Below are 16,515 nucleotides of genomic sequence, written 5' to 3' on the forward strand. Positions count from 1 at the left end.
TTGCCGCCGCCATGTGGAGGGAGCGGAGGCGGCGGGGCGGGCCCGGGCAGGCAGCGGCTGCGCAGCCGGAGGCCCGTCTTCCGGCTGCCCGGGGTTGACCGGCGGGAGAGCCGGGCTCTTCGCGACGGGCAGAAGCCGCAGTTAAACATAAGGCCTTTTCAGGGGTTGGGGGAGGCTGCCCGCGGAGGCTGCAGGGTCTCTGTGTCGTGTGTGTCCCCCCCCGCACTCCCCGAGCAGGGGGACAGCCCTCGGCCTCGGAAAGACGGCTGCTGGTTGTCCTCCCTCCTGATGTCCTTGCGGTGCGGCAGAAAGCATCCCCGGAGGATCGCTGTGTTCTCCCGGCTGGAGTGGAGGGGATGTGTCCTGGGAGGGATGCTCAGAGGGGTCTGTGACCTGCCGGGCGGCTCTTCCCCAAAAACCCCCCGGCTCGGTGTGCGCTGCTGACCGGGGTGCCCCGCAGCCATGTCCCCCGGACAGGAGGTGAGTCACCCCTCCCCAGGCACCAGCTCCTGACCTGGCCGTGGCCGCGGGGCTCGCACCCCACTGGTGATGGCAGCCCAGGCTGCCCGGAGCAGCCTTGCGGTGACTCTGGCGTGAAGCAGCTGCCGGTGCCCGAGGAGCAAGGGGACAGAGCCCGCTTCCCGGGGGACCCTCACCGGGCAGGTCCTGGGGTATGCTGGCAAGCACAGACCCCCTGCTCCAGGTCCCTGCCTGGCCGTTGTCCCTCTGACAGGGGCGATGGCAGTCATCACTCTGGGGGGGGGACCAGGTCCCACCGGGAGCCAAGCCAGGCCATGGCTCTGGAGCGGGCATGTGGGCGCCCGGGGTATCTGCACAGCTGCTCCCACAGGCAGCGTCAAGGGGCCCTGGGGCATCCTGATCCCGTCTTTCCTGATTCCTGGGAAGGGAGGTGTAGAGGCCTGAATGGCTGCTTTCGGGATCAGCCAGGTGATTTTCCAGCCCAGCATGTCCACCAAGCGTTCTCCTTGGCTGAGGATGAATCCCCGGTGCACGTGCCGCGTGCAAGGCAGGACGCGCGTCATGACCGTCACCGGGTTAATGGCAGGCATCTCGCTCCGCCTGCCAGTGTGCCGCCGGCACCCACGGCCGTGCGCCCCGTCCGGCGGGCTGCGCTCCGCTGCCGCAGGCAAACCCAGGTGGGTGCAAGAGGAGGAGGCTGGGATATGCCAGAGTTTGGGGGCGGCGGGATGGCACAGCCCCGGGCTGGGCAAGGAGCATGGGGGAGTGCTTGAGGGAGGGAGGGGAACCATACAGTACAACAGCACAGGGTATTGGCATCAATGTATACGGGGCGCGGGACACGCGGCATGCTAAGGGGTGCGTGGGATGGTGGGGATACCTCTGGGGAGGGGCGCGATGGAGATGCATGGGGGCCATGCAGCGCTCCCACCGCTCATGGTGCTGCTTCTCCTCTGTGGCAGGGCTTGGTGGGGCCGGCCAGGCGCCGGGGCGCCCGCTGCGCTGGCAGTATGGAGGCGCGGTGCCGGCGCAGCGCGGCGTTCGACTGCACGCCCCAGCCGGCAGCCTGCTGCCCCGACTGGATGGCGAGACTCCCCGATGCCCTGCCTCTCTCCCGCCTCTCCATCCCTGGCACCCACGACTCCCTCAGCCTGTTCGGCGGCCGGCGCCTGCGGTGCCAGAGCTGGGGCCTGGAGGCTCAGCTGGCAGCCGGCATCCGCTTCCTGGACGTGCGCTGCAAGCTGGCGCGGGGCGAGCTCCATGTCTACCACCTCTGCACCTTCCAGCGGGCCAGCCTGCGGGGGGTCCTGCGCCGCACCCTGCGCTTCCTCCGCGCCCACCCCGGCGAGGCCGTGCTTATGCGCATCAAGGAGGAGCTGCCCATCTTCCCCCGGCCTGGCTTCGCCGCCCGGCTCCACCGCTGCTTGCTGGAGGAGGGACGGGGCCACGTGTGGTGCCGGGAGGAGGTGCCGACGCTGGGGCAGGTGCGGGGGAAGATCGTGGTGCTGGAGGCGCTGGCGCGGGAGGTGCTGGGCATTCCCTACGAGCAGCTGAGCATCAGCGACGCCTGGAACGTGCTCTCGCTGAAGCGTAAGTGGGTCCGGGCGCGGCGGCACCTGGAGAGGGCGGCCGGCGGGGACCCCGCCACCATGCACCTCACCTTCTGCTCTGGTAACGGGCTCTTCACCTGCCCCGAGGAGGTGGCCCGCTTTGTGAACCCCCGCTGCTACCAGCACCTGCGGCGCCGGGGGGGGCAGCCCGTGCGCTGGGGGGTGGTCATCATGGACTTCCCTGGAGCAGGGCTCCTCCAGCTCATTGTGGAGAGCAACGCCCCACGGGCCGGCGGGCACTCGACGGTGGCCCCTGGCACCCCCACGGCATCCTTACAGCACCCCCGTGGCAGAGGGGATGGGCGTCGCAGCCGGCACAGCTCCGCTCACTGCCCGCGCCGGCGTCCATCGGGACGGACGCTGCTCCCGGCCCCACGCCTCTGCCGAAGGACGTCAGCTCCCGTAGAGCGAAAGCGGGTTTCTAGCTCTTGCTGGGCGCCGGGAAGTCTTCGCGTGACAACGGTGTGACAGCAGCGGAGGCAGCAGAGGAGGGTTGGTGGCTGCGGTTGGAGCCAGGCAGCCCGGGCAGCTGCCCGCTGCTCTCCCCTGAGGAGCCAGGTAGGGTCCTGGCGTGGGGCTGGGCCAGCTGCAGACCCGCGTGGCTGCAGAGAAAGCTGGGACTGTGTTTAATATCAGCCTTACCCGGCCCCAATTGCCCAGCAGTATATGAAAGCCATATTTCTTGAGTTACTGAGGTTACGGCTTTCACAATTAAAGCAGAGCATCAGGGACGGGTGGAGGGAGAAGGTCCTGCCTTGCCTCCTCTCGGGCCAGTGAGTCCACCCGAAATGCCTCTCTGCAAAACAGTCCTTTTCCTTTCAAGGGTAAATAAAAAGAAGCTAGGAAAGCACTCCCTATGTTGCCTTGCCATATCCTAGCAGAAACAACCTCTTGCTTTTGCTGCTCAGCTGTGAAAGAGCCTGTATCCCTCTGCCCATTGCCAAAGCACAGTTAAATTGGTGTTTGTAGCCATCTTGCTCTTGAAGCAGAGCTGCGAGAGGTCAGAGGAGGAGAAATTAATTTCAAAGGCGACAAGAAATGGTTAGGAACATCCTTCCCTGCGTTATTTTAGCTTTTGATTTTTTTCTTGCAGGGGCTTGCCCCAAAAGTCAGGACTGTTAGAGAGAGGCAGCTTCAGCAGGCGCCGCTGACCCTGTGCACAGAGAGTTGGATGGTCACGGCAGCGGCAATTCAGATGGGGCTACCCCGTCCCCGGGGTCGCACACCCAGGGGATGCTGCGCAGGGCAAAGCCCGGTGGTTTGCAACAGCGCGGGCAGCATGGACACGGCAGTTTGTAGATCCACAAAAGCAAAGTGGTTGAGACGTAAGAAAGACCTTAAAACGTACGCTGTGCCAGAGCCTGCTCTACCTGCGGAAAATAAATCAGCAATTTAAATAGTCGCAGTGCACAGTAGCTCTTTGAAGCAGAGAGATAACCGAGACCCCAGGGGAGAAAGCATCAAACTGCTGGCTGCACTGAAGCAGAGATGTGAGAAGGAGAAGAAGAAAGCTCAGCCCTGGCCTGCCAAAAGGTGAAGAGCGTCCTCAAGGATGCCTCTGTCTCGAGGGAAAATGCAGCTGGGCTCAGTGCCTGCCGGAGGGGATGCCGCAGGATTTCCTGGCTGGAGGAGAGACATTGTTTGCTCCATGGGAGCTGGCCCTGGCTGGAGACACCGCTCTTGGGGCTGGCTGAGTTTGTTCATGCACTGGCTCCGGGCAGGCTGCGGCAGCTCTGCTTGGGGAGCAGAGGAGGACAGAGCCCATGCTGCAAAGAGCAGGATGGGAGGGGAGCAGGCAATAGCCCACAGGGGGTGATGGAGGTGACGAAGAGAGGAATCTGTCTCTGGGCTTGCTTTGTGAGACGGGAGAAGATTGAAATCTCTGCATTAAACCAGACACGAGACAGAAGCACTGGTGTTGTCCAGGGTGCCAGGTGGCCTGCTCCATCGGCTGCCAATGCCTCCACCACCTGGGCTGCCCCCCACGCCAAGCCAGCGTGACAGCTCTAGGGATAATTCTTGTGCTGGGAAGACAGGTGCCTTCGGGGGGCAGGCTGTGTGGGTCGGTGGCGTGTCCCAGCCTTCCAGGGATGCACAGTGCTGTGGGGAGCCGGGCAGGGTGCAGGCAGAGCAATAGCAGTTCCCAGGAGCAGCCCTGCAGGCTGGGTGGTTCTGCTCTTGCTTAGGGTAAGGGATGGCTACGGGGCTGTCCCTGGATGCAGCACATCCCTGGAGCTGCACCCCAGCACTCCATACGCACCTTGTGCCCTGGCTCGCTGGCAGGGCAGAGGCGCTGCTTGGGATTCCCAGGGAGGGCAGAGCCGCTTGTTTACTGCCTACCACACAAGCGGTGAGATAACTTCAGCGTTATCTGCACCCCCGGCATCCTGCTTGGCGAACCCTTATCTGTGCCACGCACATGTTGCTGCTGCCAGGCGCCAGGGAGCCAGCAGGCAGTGCGGGCAGGGGTACCCAGCTGGCAGCGGTGCCCGGTGAAAAGGCTCTCCATCACCAGGAAGGCTCTCTCTCCCCAGGAAGGTGCCCGCTGTATCGCTGGCGGTAGCCGAGGCAAGCGGGCTGTGTCAGGGTGACTTGGTTCCTCTGCGGTTTGCCGGGGGACATTGCATAAGGAGGGGAACAGGCTGTGCTGTCGTGGGGCAGGAGCCTCTGCTGAAAACAACACAAGCGTGCCTCTTTGCGGGGGGGTTGCGGCGTGCTGGTGACGGGGGTGCCTCTTGGACCCCCTGCCCCCAGGGTCTCCATCCACCGGGTCCTGGGGACTCCCTGGGGACCCAGTGCAGGGCACAGCTTGGTCTTGGCCCTGGGGCATCTGTCCACCTCTGCCAGCACCCACCTCCCCATGCAGCACGTACAGCCCCTGTCACCATGGACCTCATCGACACCGGGGCAGTCCCAGCACCGTCAGGATAGTTGTGCAGGAATTGCACCCTGCCCTGCACGTGATACCCTGCCCGCGGCACAGCCGAGCATGCCAAGAGGGAGCAGAGCATCAGCCTGGCCAGGCAGTGATGGCTGCGGTGGCCAAGCTGTTTCCTCCCAGCGAGTCCTGCGGTCACAGCCTGTGTGTGGGTTGCCCAACTCCACTGGCTGCATGGCACCCTCAGCAGTGGTGCCGAGGCATGCGTGGGGCAACCGTGCCCCTTCCTCACAGATACAGCCCGCGGCAGGGCTCTCGTGAGAGAGAGCATCACCTCCATCTGTGGCTCAGGACCGGGACACAGCAAAGGAGGCACATTTCTATTCCAGATCCCTGCAGGGCCGAGGGATAGTGAGGACGTGACATGGGAAAGTGTCTTTGTACCTGCTCCCTTAAGCTCCTGCCGAGCGAAGCCCTGGCTCACAGCTTGTGCTGTGCCCTCAGAGGGCAGCTGGGGGGACGGGATGCACCATCCCGCTGCCTGGGAAATCCCTGTGCTGCTTAGCCCGTAAGGCAGGGACGGGCCCTTCCTTGGTAAGTGGGGCAGCAGCATCCTGAATCCTTCCTGGGGAGCCAGCCTTGGAAACCACCCAAGATGAGAAAGGGTGATTAACCTGGTGATTAACCAGCTCCCAGCAGAGCTGATTCAGGTCTTCTTTCCGTCCCACCATGTGTACCTTTTTCCACCACCTGCAAAGCAACCCTCGGTACCAGTCCTGGCATGCAGGACCCCCTCTCCAAGCCCAGGTACCCACAGGCACAGGGTACCTGTCCCTACAAGCAGCTTTGAACTTGGCCACATTCTGCCCTTCGCAGTGGCAGCCTCTGGGTCTCAGCCACCTTGTTTCTGTTTTTTAAACAATACCAGAAACTATTTGTAGTTACAAAAATAAAGGTGGGAATATTTTTATTCTACTGCTCTGCCCTACTGTGTCGGGTCTCAGAAGAAGTGAAACTGGCAGGGGCACAGCCTGCTCACCCCCGGGGCTGTGCACCTGCGAGCACCCCTCTGACTCCCAGCGGGTCTCCCACCACGTGGGAGAGGCAGCTCCCACCCTGCCCAGGTGACCCTCAGCGTTTGGAGATGCTCTCCCGCCCCAGCAGCTGCCCCTCAGCCTCTCTGCCTGCCCCGCTGCTTCTTCCCTTGTGCACTCTCTGCACGTGAGCTGCTAGAAAGCGAGCGCTCCTGAATTACTGGACGTACAGGCTCATGCTCAGCAATTCCACAGAAATAGATAATTACAGTAAAACATTTTGCAAGAAAGATATCCAGAGACAGGAGCTGAGTTTCATTTACATTGGCCAAATATAAAGTTATTGTAGTGCATTATGGCTTTTGTGGGATGGGTTCCTCCTTTTGTCTAGCATGAGTCCCGCTGGAACAGCATCAATTTCTCTGGAACTGGAAATTGCATGTGACCTGCACAGCTCTCGCTTTAGTCTAGCTGGAACTGAGTAGGGTAATTCCTGCAGAAAACCCTGCCAAGGTAATTAATTAATTAGAAGCAGAACAGGGTAAGGAAAGATTTGTGGTGATTCAAGAATGGTCCAAGGGGAGGTGGAACAATGAGGCATGTTCCTGAAGCATTGGCGAAGTTCATAAAGGACACTTAAAACTCGGGAAGTTCCTCTGGCATGTTCTTGGATCTTTCTCATAAAGATTTAAAAGCAAACACAGGAAAATACATTGTGTAAGTAACATTTATAAACAGTATATGAAGATTCACAGCCAAAGCAAAAAGCCTGCGAGCGAGGAGAGCATCCGCCGCAGGAGCCGGGAGGCTGTGAGCCACTTTCCCGCTCAGCCCGTGTGGGAGCTCAGCATACCTCATCCCTCCTCCGTCCCCTGACCGCCAGTGTGGGCACTGCGACATGGACCTGGTGGGTCGGAGAGGTCTCGGTGCCCTGGGCAGCATGGGCTGGGGCTGGACCCTTCTGCACCTCCTGGGGGGCTCGGGCAGGTCCGGCTCATTGTGGGTTGGCTCCCGTGGCAGCGTGGGGATGCACCCAGCTCCCGTGCCGTGGGGCAGATGCCGAGCTGAGTCCCCCCAGGGCCGCGGCCAGGGTTGACCCCGCTGTTCCCCTCCAGCCCCGGGCTGGGAACGGGGTCTCTAGGGGTGGGAGAGCCCCGCAGCGGGGGAGGCGGGGGTGCAGGGCAGGATGCGGGCTGGCAGCAGGCTGGGGTGGGAGGGGAAGAGGCCAAGGGCAGGGAGCGATGCTCTGCACACTCGGAGGAAGTGTGAGCGCTGCTGCCTGCCAAGGGCCAGACGCGCCTGGTGCTGCTGGCAGCTGGGCAAGGTGCGTCTGCGGCGCCAACATGGTAGGTCTTGCTCTTTTCCTTGGGGATGAGTTGGGGTCTGCCTGGAAAAGGGGGTTAGGGGAGGGCAGGGCTGGGGGCAGGCGCTGCCTGGAACCGGTGCCGCTGCCGGGGACCCGCAGGATGGACTGAAGCTGCCCTGGAGAGACCCTGCCCCGGGCAGCGAGGCTGTGCCAGGCGCTCAGGGCACTGCCACTGCAGAGGCAGATGCCACCCCTGGGGTGGGTGGGGAGGGGTGGAGGGCACAAGGCATGCCCTGGATTTAGGGGCTCCCCAGGAGTGAACTGCACTGCTGGCATGGCCTCTCCCACTGCCCAGCTGTGCTGTGGGCACAGCCCCCGCAAAGTGCCTCGCTGGAGGGGCACTTTCAGCAGCAGAGCCTGGCCAGCGGCACCGCACATGCCTGTGTGCAACCTGGCACAAGCAACATGCCCTTGTGGCTACCAGGACCACCTGGCAGCGGTGTGGGTGCATGGTGGGGTGCGTGAGCCTCCGTGGGACGTGCATGTTCACGCCTTCTTCCCTGGCACGCAGGGCACTGCTGCGGGACTGTGGTCTGCTGGGAGGACGTGGGCTCTGGGCTCACGTGGCATCTGCTACCTGGGCATCGCTGCCATCACATGGGGTAAGCCACCCGCCACCCGCTCGGTAAGCCCAGCGTGACCCTGCTGCCAAGGAGCCTGCAGGTCCGGGAAACTGGAGAAGGGCAGCAATGTTATTTTGGGGGCTCATCAGTCACACTCCCCATGGCTGCCAGTCCCAGGACTGGATCCTTCTGGGCTGGGAGGGGGCTGTGTCTGCCCAGGCCAGGTCCCTCCAGCCAGACCCGTCACAGGACCGTGCTCCCCCGGGGAGGGCCAGGCCATGCGCAGGGTCCCCACAGGGCATCTGGTTCCCCAAAAGCAGCGTGGCAGCCGGTGCATTGTACCATGAACTAGAGAAAGCCAGCAGCAGCTCTACCACCTGCCTACGCCCATACCCATGGTGCAGAGCTGGGCATAGCCGAAGCCACAGGACCCACAGGTGCAAGGGTGGGGACCACAGCTGGGGCAGCACCACACAGAGTTAAAGCTGCTAATTGTCATCAGGAGAAGAAATCAGAGTAGCAACTAATTTGGTTTTGCTGCCTGTAGGGTATTTCCTTCACATATTGGCATTGCATAGAGCAAAAATTGCCGGTGCCTGCTCTGTCCTTAGAGATCCTCTATGAGCTGGGTTATTTTCCAAAGAACCTTTCATGATTGAGCTAAGGAACAGAGGCAAATGCAGAAGTGTCAGGAGGAGGCTGAGATTTATCTCTGAGGGGAAAGCAAAAACGCAAAGGCACCCCAAATGTGGCGGGTGCTGAGCAGCATCCTGGGGGAAGGTGTCAGGGGCTGCCAGGGGAGCCGAGATGTTGAAATGCAGGCAAACAGCACCCACCTGGAGGTTCAGCTTCCAGGGAGAGGTAACATAAGGCTGAGGGGAAGTAGTGGGGAGGAGCTGCGCTACGGAGATGGCGTTACTGGTAGAGCTGGAAGAAAGAGGCAGGAGAACACATGGAGGATGGGCATGTAGAAGATGGGCTCCCTTAGTCCTTCTTGGTTTGGGGATGGGGTGTGTGAGGGTAGCAGGGCGGCTGCCCTGAGCTGTGCTGTGGAGGTAGCGAGGGCCAGGAGGTGGGTGGTGGGAGCTGAGGATGGGGCAGGCTCCCAGGAGGTGCCCTGAGCTTCTGTCCTGTAGCCCCAGACTCCCAAGGGGCTGTTGTTGAAGCCCACGTTTTCCTCAGCTTCAGTTTTGTTGAACAAAGTGGATAGCTTGCTCCTTCACAAGGAAAAGCAGACAAATTATAGGAATTTTTCTTAGAAAAATGCATAATTATTGACCAAACTAGAGCCCTAATTAGAGTTGGGAAGCCCTAGATTTGCATCTAATCTGTGATGCCCAGACCTTTGCCTGCATGACCACAGTGTGATATGCTCTCCTGAGACACAGGGTACCCTAGGCTGGTTGTTTGGAGCAAATTTTGATCCCCATCTCACTTTATGCACAGATGGAGATATGATCCCCGTATCACTTTCTGCAGTTGTGGAGATACCTGCTTCTGGGGAGGAGGGAGGAAGCTTTTTTTTGTGGCTAACCCCCTTTGATTGCATCAAGTTGTGGTATGAAATGCTGTAAATAAGAGCAGGGTTTCAGCAAAGTGCCCTTCACTTCTGGGTGTGGGTTCCAGTTAATTTCTGGCTTTGCCCTGACTGGCGGGCATGACCAGGATGTGAACTTGACTTTTGCAAGATGTTGTTTTGCAATACATGTTTTACAAGACTCTTCAGACCATCTCTGCCTCAAATGAGCAGCTTTGGATCCAAATGCTTTTTGGGGTCAGGGCAAGCTCATTGCTCTGCCTTGCTCCAAGCTGACTCTCCTGTAGAAGTGTAAAGCAAGAAAACCAAAGTGGTACAATTCTGCGCTTGAGGAAGGAACCATGTTTAAGGAACCATCTCGATGTTGGGTTTTCCCCTTTGGGAAACCTTTGTGGGCAAGGGAGCAGGGCTGTGGGGCAGGGCTTTCACCCCTTGTGCTAGAGGAGGGGTTGGCATTACTGCTTGGGGTTCTTCTGCCACCTGCGCTCTGCCTGCCCCATCCCATGCTGCCCTTTGTCTCAGCCTTCACCCTATCTCCCCCACCTTCCTCATCCCTGTGCTGTCTCCCTCTGTCCTACCTCAGCTCCTTCTGCCATGCCTGATCCACCCAGGTCTCCATGTAGCCTTAGAGCCCCATTCTCATCCACACTTGGCCCTTCGTCCTGTCCCCTCACCCAGCTGCCCCTGATGCCAGCCCTAGCCCAACCTCATGTCCCAAGGGACCCCATCCCCGACCTGGCTCCCATCCTTTCTGCGTCGATCCCAGACATCAACCTCTCTCACAGGTGCGGTGACGCACGTGGAGGTGGGTGCCTGGACGTACCACTACAGTGACCAAGGGGACTACACGTGGGAGCAGGCGAGGAACTACTGCCAGACCTTCTTCACCGACCTGGTGGCGATCCAGAACAAGCAGGAGATTGAGTACCTCAACGAGACCCTGCCCTTCCATGGGCGCTACTACTGGATCGGCATCCGCAAGCTGGGCGGCACCTGGACCTGGGTGGGCACCAGGAAGGCGCTGACGAAGGAGGCGGAGAACTGGGCAGACGGGGAACCCAACAACCGCCGCTCCAACCAGGACTGCGTGGAGATCTACATTAAGAGGCAGTGGGAGTCGGGCAAGTGGAATGACGAGCCCTGCAGCCGGAAGAAAAAGGCGCTGTGCTACCGGGGTGAGCAGGGGGACCACGGCACAGACCTGGATCAGGTGGGCTAGGGACCTCGGCAGGGTGGCTAGCGGCTCCTGATGACCGTCCTCTGTGTATGCAGCCTCCTGCCAGCCGTTCCCATGCAGCCAGCGTGGCGAGTGCGTGGAGACCATCGGGAGCTACCGATGCGAGTGCTACCCCGGCTTCCATGGCCCTGAGTGCGAGGACGGTGAGCCACTCATCCCCATCCCTCCCTCCTTCCCTGCTGGAGAGCCTGAGCCCCGCCGGCAAAGCGAGCAAGTTCGTTGTGCTCCTAACGGGCTGGCGGTGCCGCATCTCTCCCAGTTGTGCAGTGCACCAAGCTCGAGCCCAAGGGAGTGACCATGAACTGCAGCCACCCCTACGGAGACTTCAGCTACAACTCCACCTGCGTGTTTGGGTGCCAGGAGGGGTTCGAGCGGCGAGGGGTGGGCATGTTGCGGTGCCTGCCTTCCCAGCAGTGGTCAGCAGACACCCCCACGTGCACAGGTAGGGCCTGCCAGGGGCTGGGGGTCTCAGGGATGCGGCATCGATGCTTTGGGGGGGGTCAGCCCTGCATGCCCAATGCTGCTCAGGCAAGCAATGGGCTGGGCTTGCCGTGCTCCTGCCCTTTGGGGAAGCAGCTCCTGGTGCTGCATGCGGGGAGCGGTTTCCCGATGAGGCTGTGATGGGCAGAGTGGCTGTGAGCTCTGGATGAGCCCTCTGCTCTCCCTGGCTGTCCCAGTGCTCTTGCTCGCTGTCCTGAATCCCATGCAGGTGCCAGCACCCTACATGCACCGAGCACGGGGGCAGAACGGTGTCTTAGCACCTCCATCACCCTGGGTGGCACAGTCTCCATGTCCCCAAGCCCACCCCAATCTGCCTTGGGAAGGTGCTCGACATCTCAGGGGTCCACAGAGAAAAGCAAAGTGGGGCTGCCATCCCGCAGCCAGCGAAAGGGTGTAATCTGGCAGGGCTGGGGCACATTGAGTACGGGTGAGGACCCATGAGATGAGGTTAGATATAAACTGGGAGGGACAGAGAGGGGCAGGAAACCGCAAAGGAGAGAAAGCTGTGGTATGTTATGCTGCAGGGGCAGAGAAAGTCTTCTTGTCAGCAGCTTGAGGGTTTGCAGCTAGGTGCCAGGCACCCCAGAGAGGTGCTGGGCTTTTCTGGGAGGTGTAAGAGCCCTGCTCCACCTTCTCTGTGCCACTGCATGGTGCATCTGCAGCCTTGCATGAGGATGGGACAAGTTGAGGATTGGAGCAGACATGGGACAGAACTGGGGACCTTCTGTATTCGGAGACCCAGCAGGAGGGGTCAGGGGGCGGACAAGGTCTCTGTATATATGTTTTAAAAAAAAAAAAAAAAAGCCTGCCTTGAAGTTAGTGCTGATGATGATGCCTGTGCTGGGTGGGCCTGTGGTCCAACCCGGAGCTTGCTTTAGGCAGCTGAGACCAGCAAAGCTTTCTGTGGTTAAGGGGAACAGAGATGTGATGTGACTGTCCTGTGGCCAGCAATGGCAGGGTCAGGAGCTGGGTCCCAGTTTTGTGGAAGTCCCCCCAGGCAAGCTGGGCTGAGCCTGCCCGCTCCAGGCTTTCTAAGTTCCCAAAGGCTTGCTTTCCCAGCATATTGTTTTTTCCTGCTGGCTGTACGTATGATTGATTTTTCTTTTTTTGTAAAGAATCAGATGAGTCAGTCGCCTTTGCTGATAATGAAGCTGTGTTAGCAAGCATTGCCAGTTGGGTTTACTCAAAAAAACAAGCAGAGGCTCCTGCTGCGGTGAAGCTGATGGTGCTGTGGGCACCATGAAGAACAAGGCTGCCCGTCCTGCCCTCACATGCCCTGCCCTGTGTCTGCCTGTAGCTGTTTCATGCCCCCAGCTGGCTGCCCCCGAAAGGGGCCGGGTCGATTGCTCCCACCTGCACAGGCATGTTCGCCTTCAACTCCATGTATGCCTTCTCCTGCCAGGAGGGGTTTGAGGCGACGGGAGCGTGAAGGTTGCAGTGCATGGTTGGCGAGGTCTGGACAGGGTCCCCCCGCTGCTGCACTGTGAAGTTAGAGCCTGGGCTGCCTGCTGAGGGGTGCCTCAATGCTGGGTTTTGAGGCCTCAATAGACACCTCTGGGGATTCTGTGGGAAACCAGGCTTGCCTGTAAAATAGCTGTGAAAGGAAAATTCTACCAGGGAAAGTGTTTGGTGTCAGTCTGAAAGCAGAAGGTACAGGGAATGGGGACTGTCTCACCCAGGCTGGGTGCTGGTGGTGGTAGATGTCCTCCTGGCACTAACCTGCAGTGGTCCTGCAGGCAGTGGAGCTGCTCACCCCAGCAAACATTGGGTGCTGTGCTGCCCTGGCATGCAGTGAAGCACACCCTGGGAACAGCCTGGGGACGCCATCACAGTCATCAAATCCTGGTCCCCTACAGTCCCAAAGCCATCTGGGTGTCCTTCCACCTGCTGCTGTGACAAGGATGGAGGCAGGGATCTGCTCCCCCTCCAGGGAGGGAGGCGAGTAGGACTGCAGCAGCTGTGGTCCTTCGTCCTGGGGGCTGTGACCTGGGGTAGTGCAGGGGATAAGCAGGGCTCTGGCAGAGCAGCAACTGCCCCCCCCCAGGAAATCATTTGTATCGCAGAAAAATTATTGTACCAACTACATTACTACTGTTTTTGAAGAGGCGAGACTTGTCTGGGTGAGAAAGGTAAATCAAAGACATGTCACCATAGATTTGGGTTTGTGTGATTGGGATTCAGCCCTAAACCCTAGTTTTAACATCATCTATCCTGTCTCTAAGACCTGCTCTCTCATTGCAGCCATCACCTGCCCAGTGCTCAGTGCTCCAGACCAGGGAGAGCTGAACTGTTCCCACCTCCATGGGGACTTCGCCTTTGGCTCCACGTGTGCCTTCTCCTGCCAGACGGGGTTTGCACTGATGGGGTCAGAGAGCCGTGAGTGCACAGCCATGGGGACCTGGACGGGAGATGCCCCACGATGTGAAGGTAGAGCTGCTGCGAGAGCTCAGGGTGTCATTGACCTTGGGGTGACACTAGGACATTCCCCAGCCTCTTTGTCCCAGCAGTTTAGTTTCCCAGTCCCCAAGCTCCTGCCTGAAGTGTGCCCTTTGCCCTGCAGCCATCACCTGCCCGGTTCTCAGTGCACCAGACCAGGGAGAGCTGAACTGTTCCCACCTCCACGGGGACTTCGCCTTTGGCTCCACATGTGCCTTCTCCTGCCAGACAGGGTTTGCACTGATGGGGTCAGAGAGCCGCGAGTGCACAGCCATGGGGACCTGGATGGGAGATGCCCCACGATGTGAAGGTAGAGCTGCTGCTAGAGCTCAGGGTGTCATTGACCTTGGGGTGACACTAGGATGTTCCCCAGCCTCTTGGTCCCGGTTTAGACTCCCAGTCCCCAAGCTTCTGCCTGAAGTGTGCCCTTTGCCCTGCAGCCATCGCCTGCCCAGTTCTCAGCGCACCAGACCAGGGAGAGCTGAACTGTTCCCACCTCCATGGGGACTTCGCCTTTGGCTCCACGTGTGCCTTCTCCTGCCAGACGGGGTTTGCACTGATGGGGTCAGAGAGCCGTGAGTGCACAGCCATGGGGACGTGGACTGGGGACTCTCCACACTGTGAAGGTAGAGTTGCTCCTCAAAGTGTCACAGGCCTTGGATTGACCCTAGGATGTTCTTGGGTGTCTTGGTCCTCTCATCCCAATAGTTTAGCCTTGTACTGCCCAGGATCCTGCTTGAAATGTATCTCTATCCCTGCAGCCATCACCTGCCCAGTGCTCAGTGCTCCAGACCAGGGAGAGCTGAACTGCTCCCATCTCCATGGGGACTTTGCCTTTGGCTCCACATGTGCCTTCTCCTGCCAGACGGGGTTTGTGCTGATGGGGTCAGAGAGCCGCGAGTGCACGGCCACAGGGACCTGGACGGGGGATGCCCCACAATGCAAAGGTAGATTTTGTGGTCATACGTGTGTCAAAGTGCTCTGTTGTAGCAGACTGCGTTCCCCAGCATCCCCTTCCTCTCAGCACCCCCAGTCCATGGCAGCTCATCCTCTGGCTCCCCAGCCCACATGTCCCCAATCCCAGCACCATTGGTTCTGTCTTATTGACACTACTGCTGTACTTTATCTCCAGCCATCAGCTGCCCGGTGCTGGACTCCCCCAGCAGAGGCCAGTTGAGCTGCTCTCATGTGCACGGGAACTTCACCTACAACTCCACATGCACCTTCTCCTGCGAGGAGGGGTTTGTTCGGATGGGAGCAGAGGTGCTCTGGTGTGCGGCCACGGGGAACTGGACCAGGCATCCCCCTGTCTGTGCAGGTATGGTGGGACCCCCTGCTCCTCTAGCACTGGGGGGGGTGTGTGTGTGTCCAGCTTCCTGCAGCACATCTTGAATGTGGTGGGGGACACCCCAGTAGCTTGGGTGCTCTGAAGTCCTGACAACTTTCTAACCTGTGGGTCTGCGGATCTGTTTCAGAGGACAGTGCCCCCTTCTTAAAGCAAGTTCTGGCTTACAGCAGCGGCACAGCTCTGGCAATAGCTGGTATCGTGCTCTCGGGGACACTCATTGCTCTCCTTGCCAAGCGGCTCAGCAACAGAGGTACAGAAACACCTCCCGCAGCCCACCGTTGCTTTGGCTGGGGGCTCTCAGCCCAGGGGGTTAGAGGTCCAGGGGAGGGGAGTGATGGTGAGAAGAGTTTAGCAGTGTGACTGCCTCAATCCATGTGTTTTATTTGCTGTGAGTTGCTTTGGTCTGGCTGCACCTCCTTGGCAGTTTGTCCAGGTGGACTTGTCAGCAGCCAGGTTTGGAGGACAGAGCCAGAAAAACACCTTAATTGCAAAGGGGAAGAAGGCAGTTGTTTCAGCTCCCCCTCCCTGCTCCATCCCGTGCTTGTCAAACTTGGTTCAATTTCAGACGCTGCTGCTGCAGCTTCTCAAGTCCTTCACTAAACAGATGTGGTTATTTCTTTTCTATCTGCACTACCCATGTGGACATTTTAACACTGTTATCAGAGGAGAAGAAGAAGCTCCTGAACCCCACCAGGTGAGAGCTGTGCTCTGCAGGAGGGTGGCTCTGCCCTGTGCCTGTCACAACCCTGCGGTCACCCCCGTCACCCTGATCTGCCTGCGTGAGGCTGCCTTTACATGCAGTGGGACCATCTTCAGGGCTGACGGGGCTGTGCTTAACCCATGCCCTTCACGCTCCTGCCCTCTCCCCCAAGGTGACCCCCTTGTGTCTGTTTTCCAGTGACCTAGGATCGCCGGGCATCTTCACCAACGCAGCGTACGACGCCAACCTGTAAGGTGAGCGCCGGCGAGGTGCTCGCGGCACCCTGCGCTCCCGCAGCGTGCTGGAGACATTCCCCCACGCTTCTTCTGGGGGTCATGTGTGGAAAATTCACCTGGGCAGCTATCCTCCTGGCTGGGGTGCTCCCAGGTGGGGACACCCCTTGGGGAGGGGAAGGGGGGACACGCTGCTTTCTGTGCTGCACTGAAGGGGATAACACCAGCTCCGGCTCTCCTGTGCCTCCAGCCTGGCCGTGACCAAAACCCACCACGTCCCCCAGTGCTGCAGACCCAGCGGGAGCTACTGCCAAGGCCCAGAGGGACTTCACGCCCCGGGCGGCAGTCCGGACCGCTAGTGACGGGTGGAAACCGCCCCCACGCTGCGTGTATAAACCCCCCACGCACCCCCCCGCGGGGAGCGGAGCTGCCTTCCTGCACCACCCACGCGTGAAGACCTGTGAAGACCTCTGAAGACCCGCCTGGGGCCCTGGGCCGCCTTCACCGCGCTCTGGGGACGGGCCTGCCGCCCGGCCCTTCCCCTCACGGAGCTGCCTCCCTGCCCTCGACGTGCCCCCCCGCGGCTCCCCCC

General features: G+C 60.0%; 2 protein-coding genes across 6 annotated transcripts; both read left to right on the forward strand.

Moving 5' to 3' along the window:
* The first annotated feature begins 1,519 nt into the window (after nt 1-1,519).
* On the forward strand, nt 1,520-4,597 carry LOC104840161. The gene is made up of 2 exons (XM_010580915.1): nt 1,520-2,648; nt 3,184-4,597. Exon 1 carries the CDS (start codon nt 1,563-1,565, stop codon nt 2,556-2,558), a length of 996 nt encoding a protein of 331 aa, XP_010579217.1. The 5' UTR covers nt 1,520-1,562; the 3' UTR covers nt 2,559-2,648; nt 3,184-4,597.
* Nucleotides 4,598-6,885: 2,288 nt separating this feature from the next.
* On the forward strand, nt 6,886-16,509 carry LOC104840168 (P-selectin-like). Of its 5 annotated transcripts, none has more exons than XM_010580937.1 (14): nt 6,886-6,909; nt 7,880-7,970; nt 10,254-10,643; nt 10,741-10,848; nt 10,965-11,147; nt 13,448-13,633; nt 13,767-13,952; nt 14,083-14,268; nt 14,404-14,589; nt 14,775-14,960; nt 15,118-15,240; nt 15,654-15,684; nt 15,889-15,944; nt 16,174-16,505. In XM_010580937.1, the coding sequence occupies exons 1-13, from the start codon at nt 6,901-6,903 to the stop codon at nt 15,941-15,943; spliced, it is 1,920 nt and encodes a 639-aa protein (XP_010579239.1). In that variant the 5' UTR covers nt 6,886-6,900; the 3' UTR covers nt 15,944; nt 16,174-16,505. The 5 variants fall into 5 exon arrangements, with proteins under 5 accessions (XP_010579239.1, XP_010579231.1, XP_010579256.1 ...); XM_010580929.1 differs by lacking the exon at nt 6,886-6,909 and adding an exon at nt 7,229-7,348; XM_010580954.1 differs by lacking the exons at nt 6,886-6,909; nt 13,767-13,952 and adding an exon at nt 7,229-7,348 and having other exon boundaries at nt 16,174-16,508.
* The last annotated feature ends 6 nt before the right edge of the window (nt 16,510-16,515 follow it).

The sequence above is a fragment of the Haliaeetus leucocephalus genome, unplaced genomic scaffold (genome assembly GCF_000737465.1).
Source record: "Haliaeetus leucocephalus isolate CR32 unplaced genomic scaffold, Haliaeetus_leucocephalus-4.0 Scaffold76, whole genome shotgun sequence".
Classification (NCBI taxonomy): domain Eukaryota; kingdom Metazoa; phylum Chordata; class Aves; order Accipitriformes; family Accipitridae; genus Haliaeetus; species Haliaeetus leucocephalus.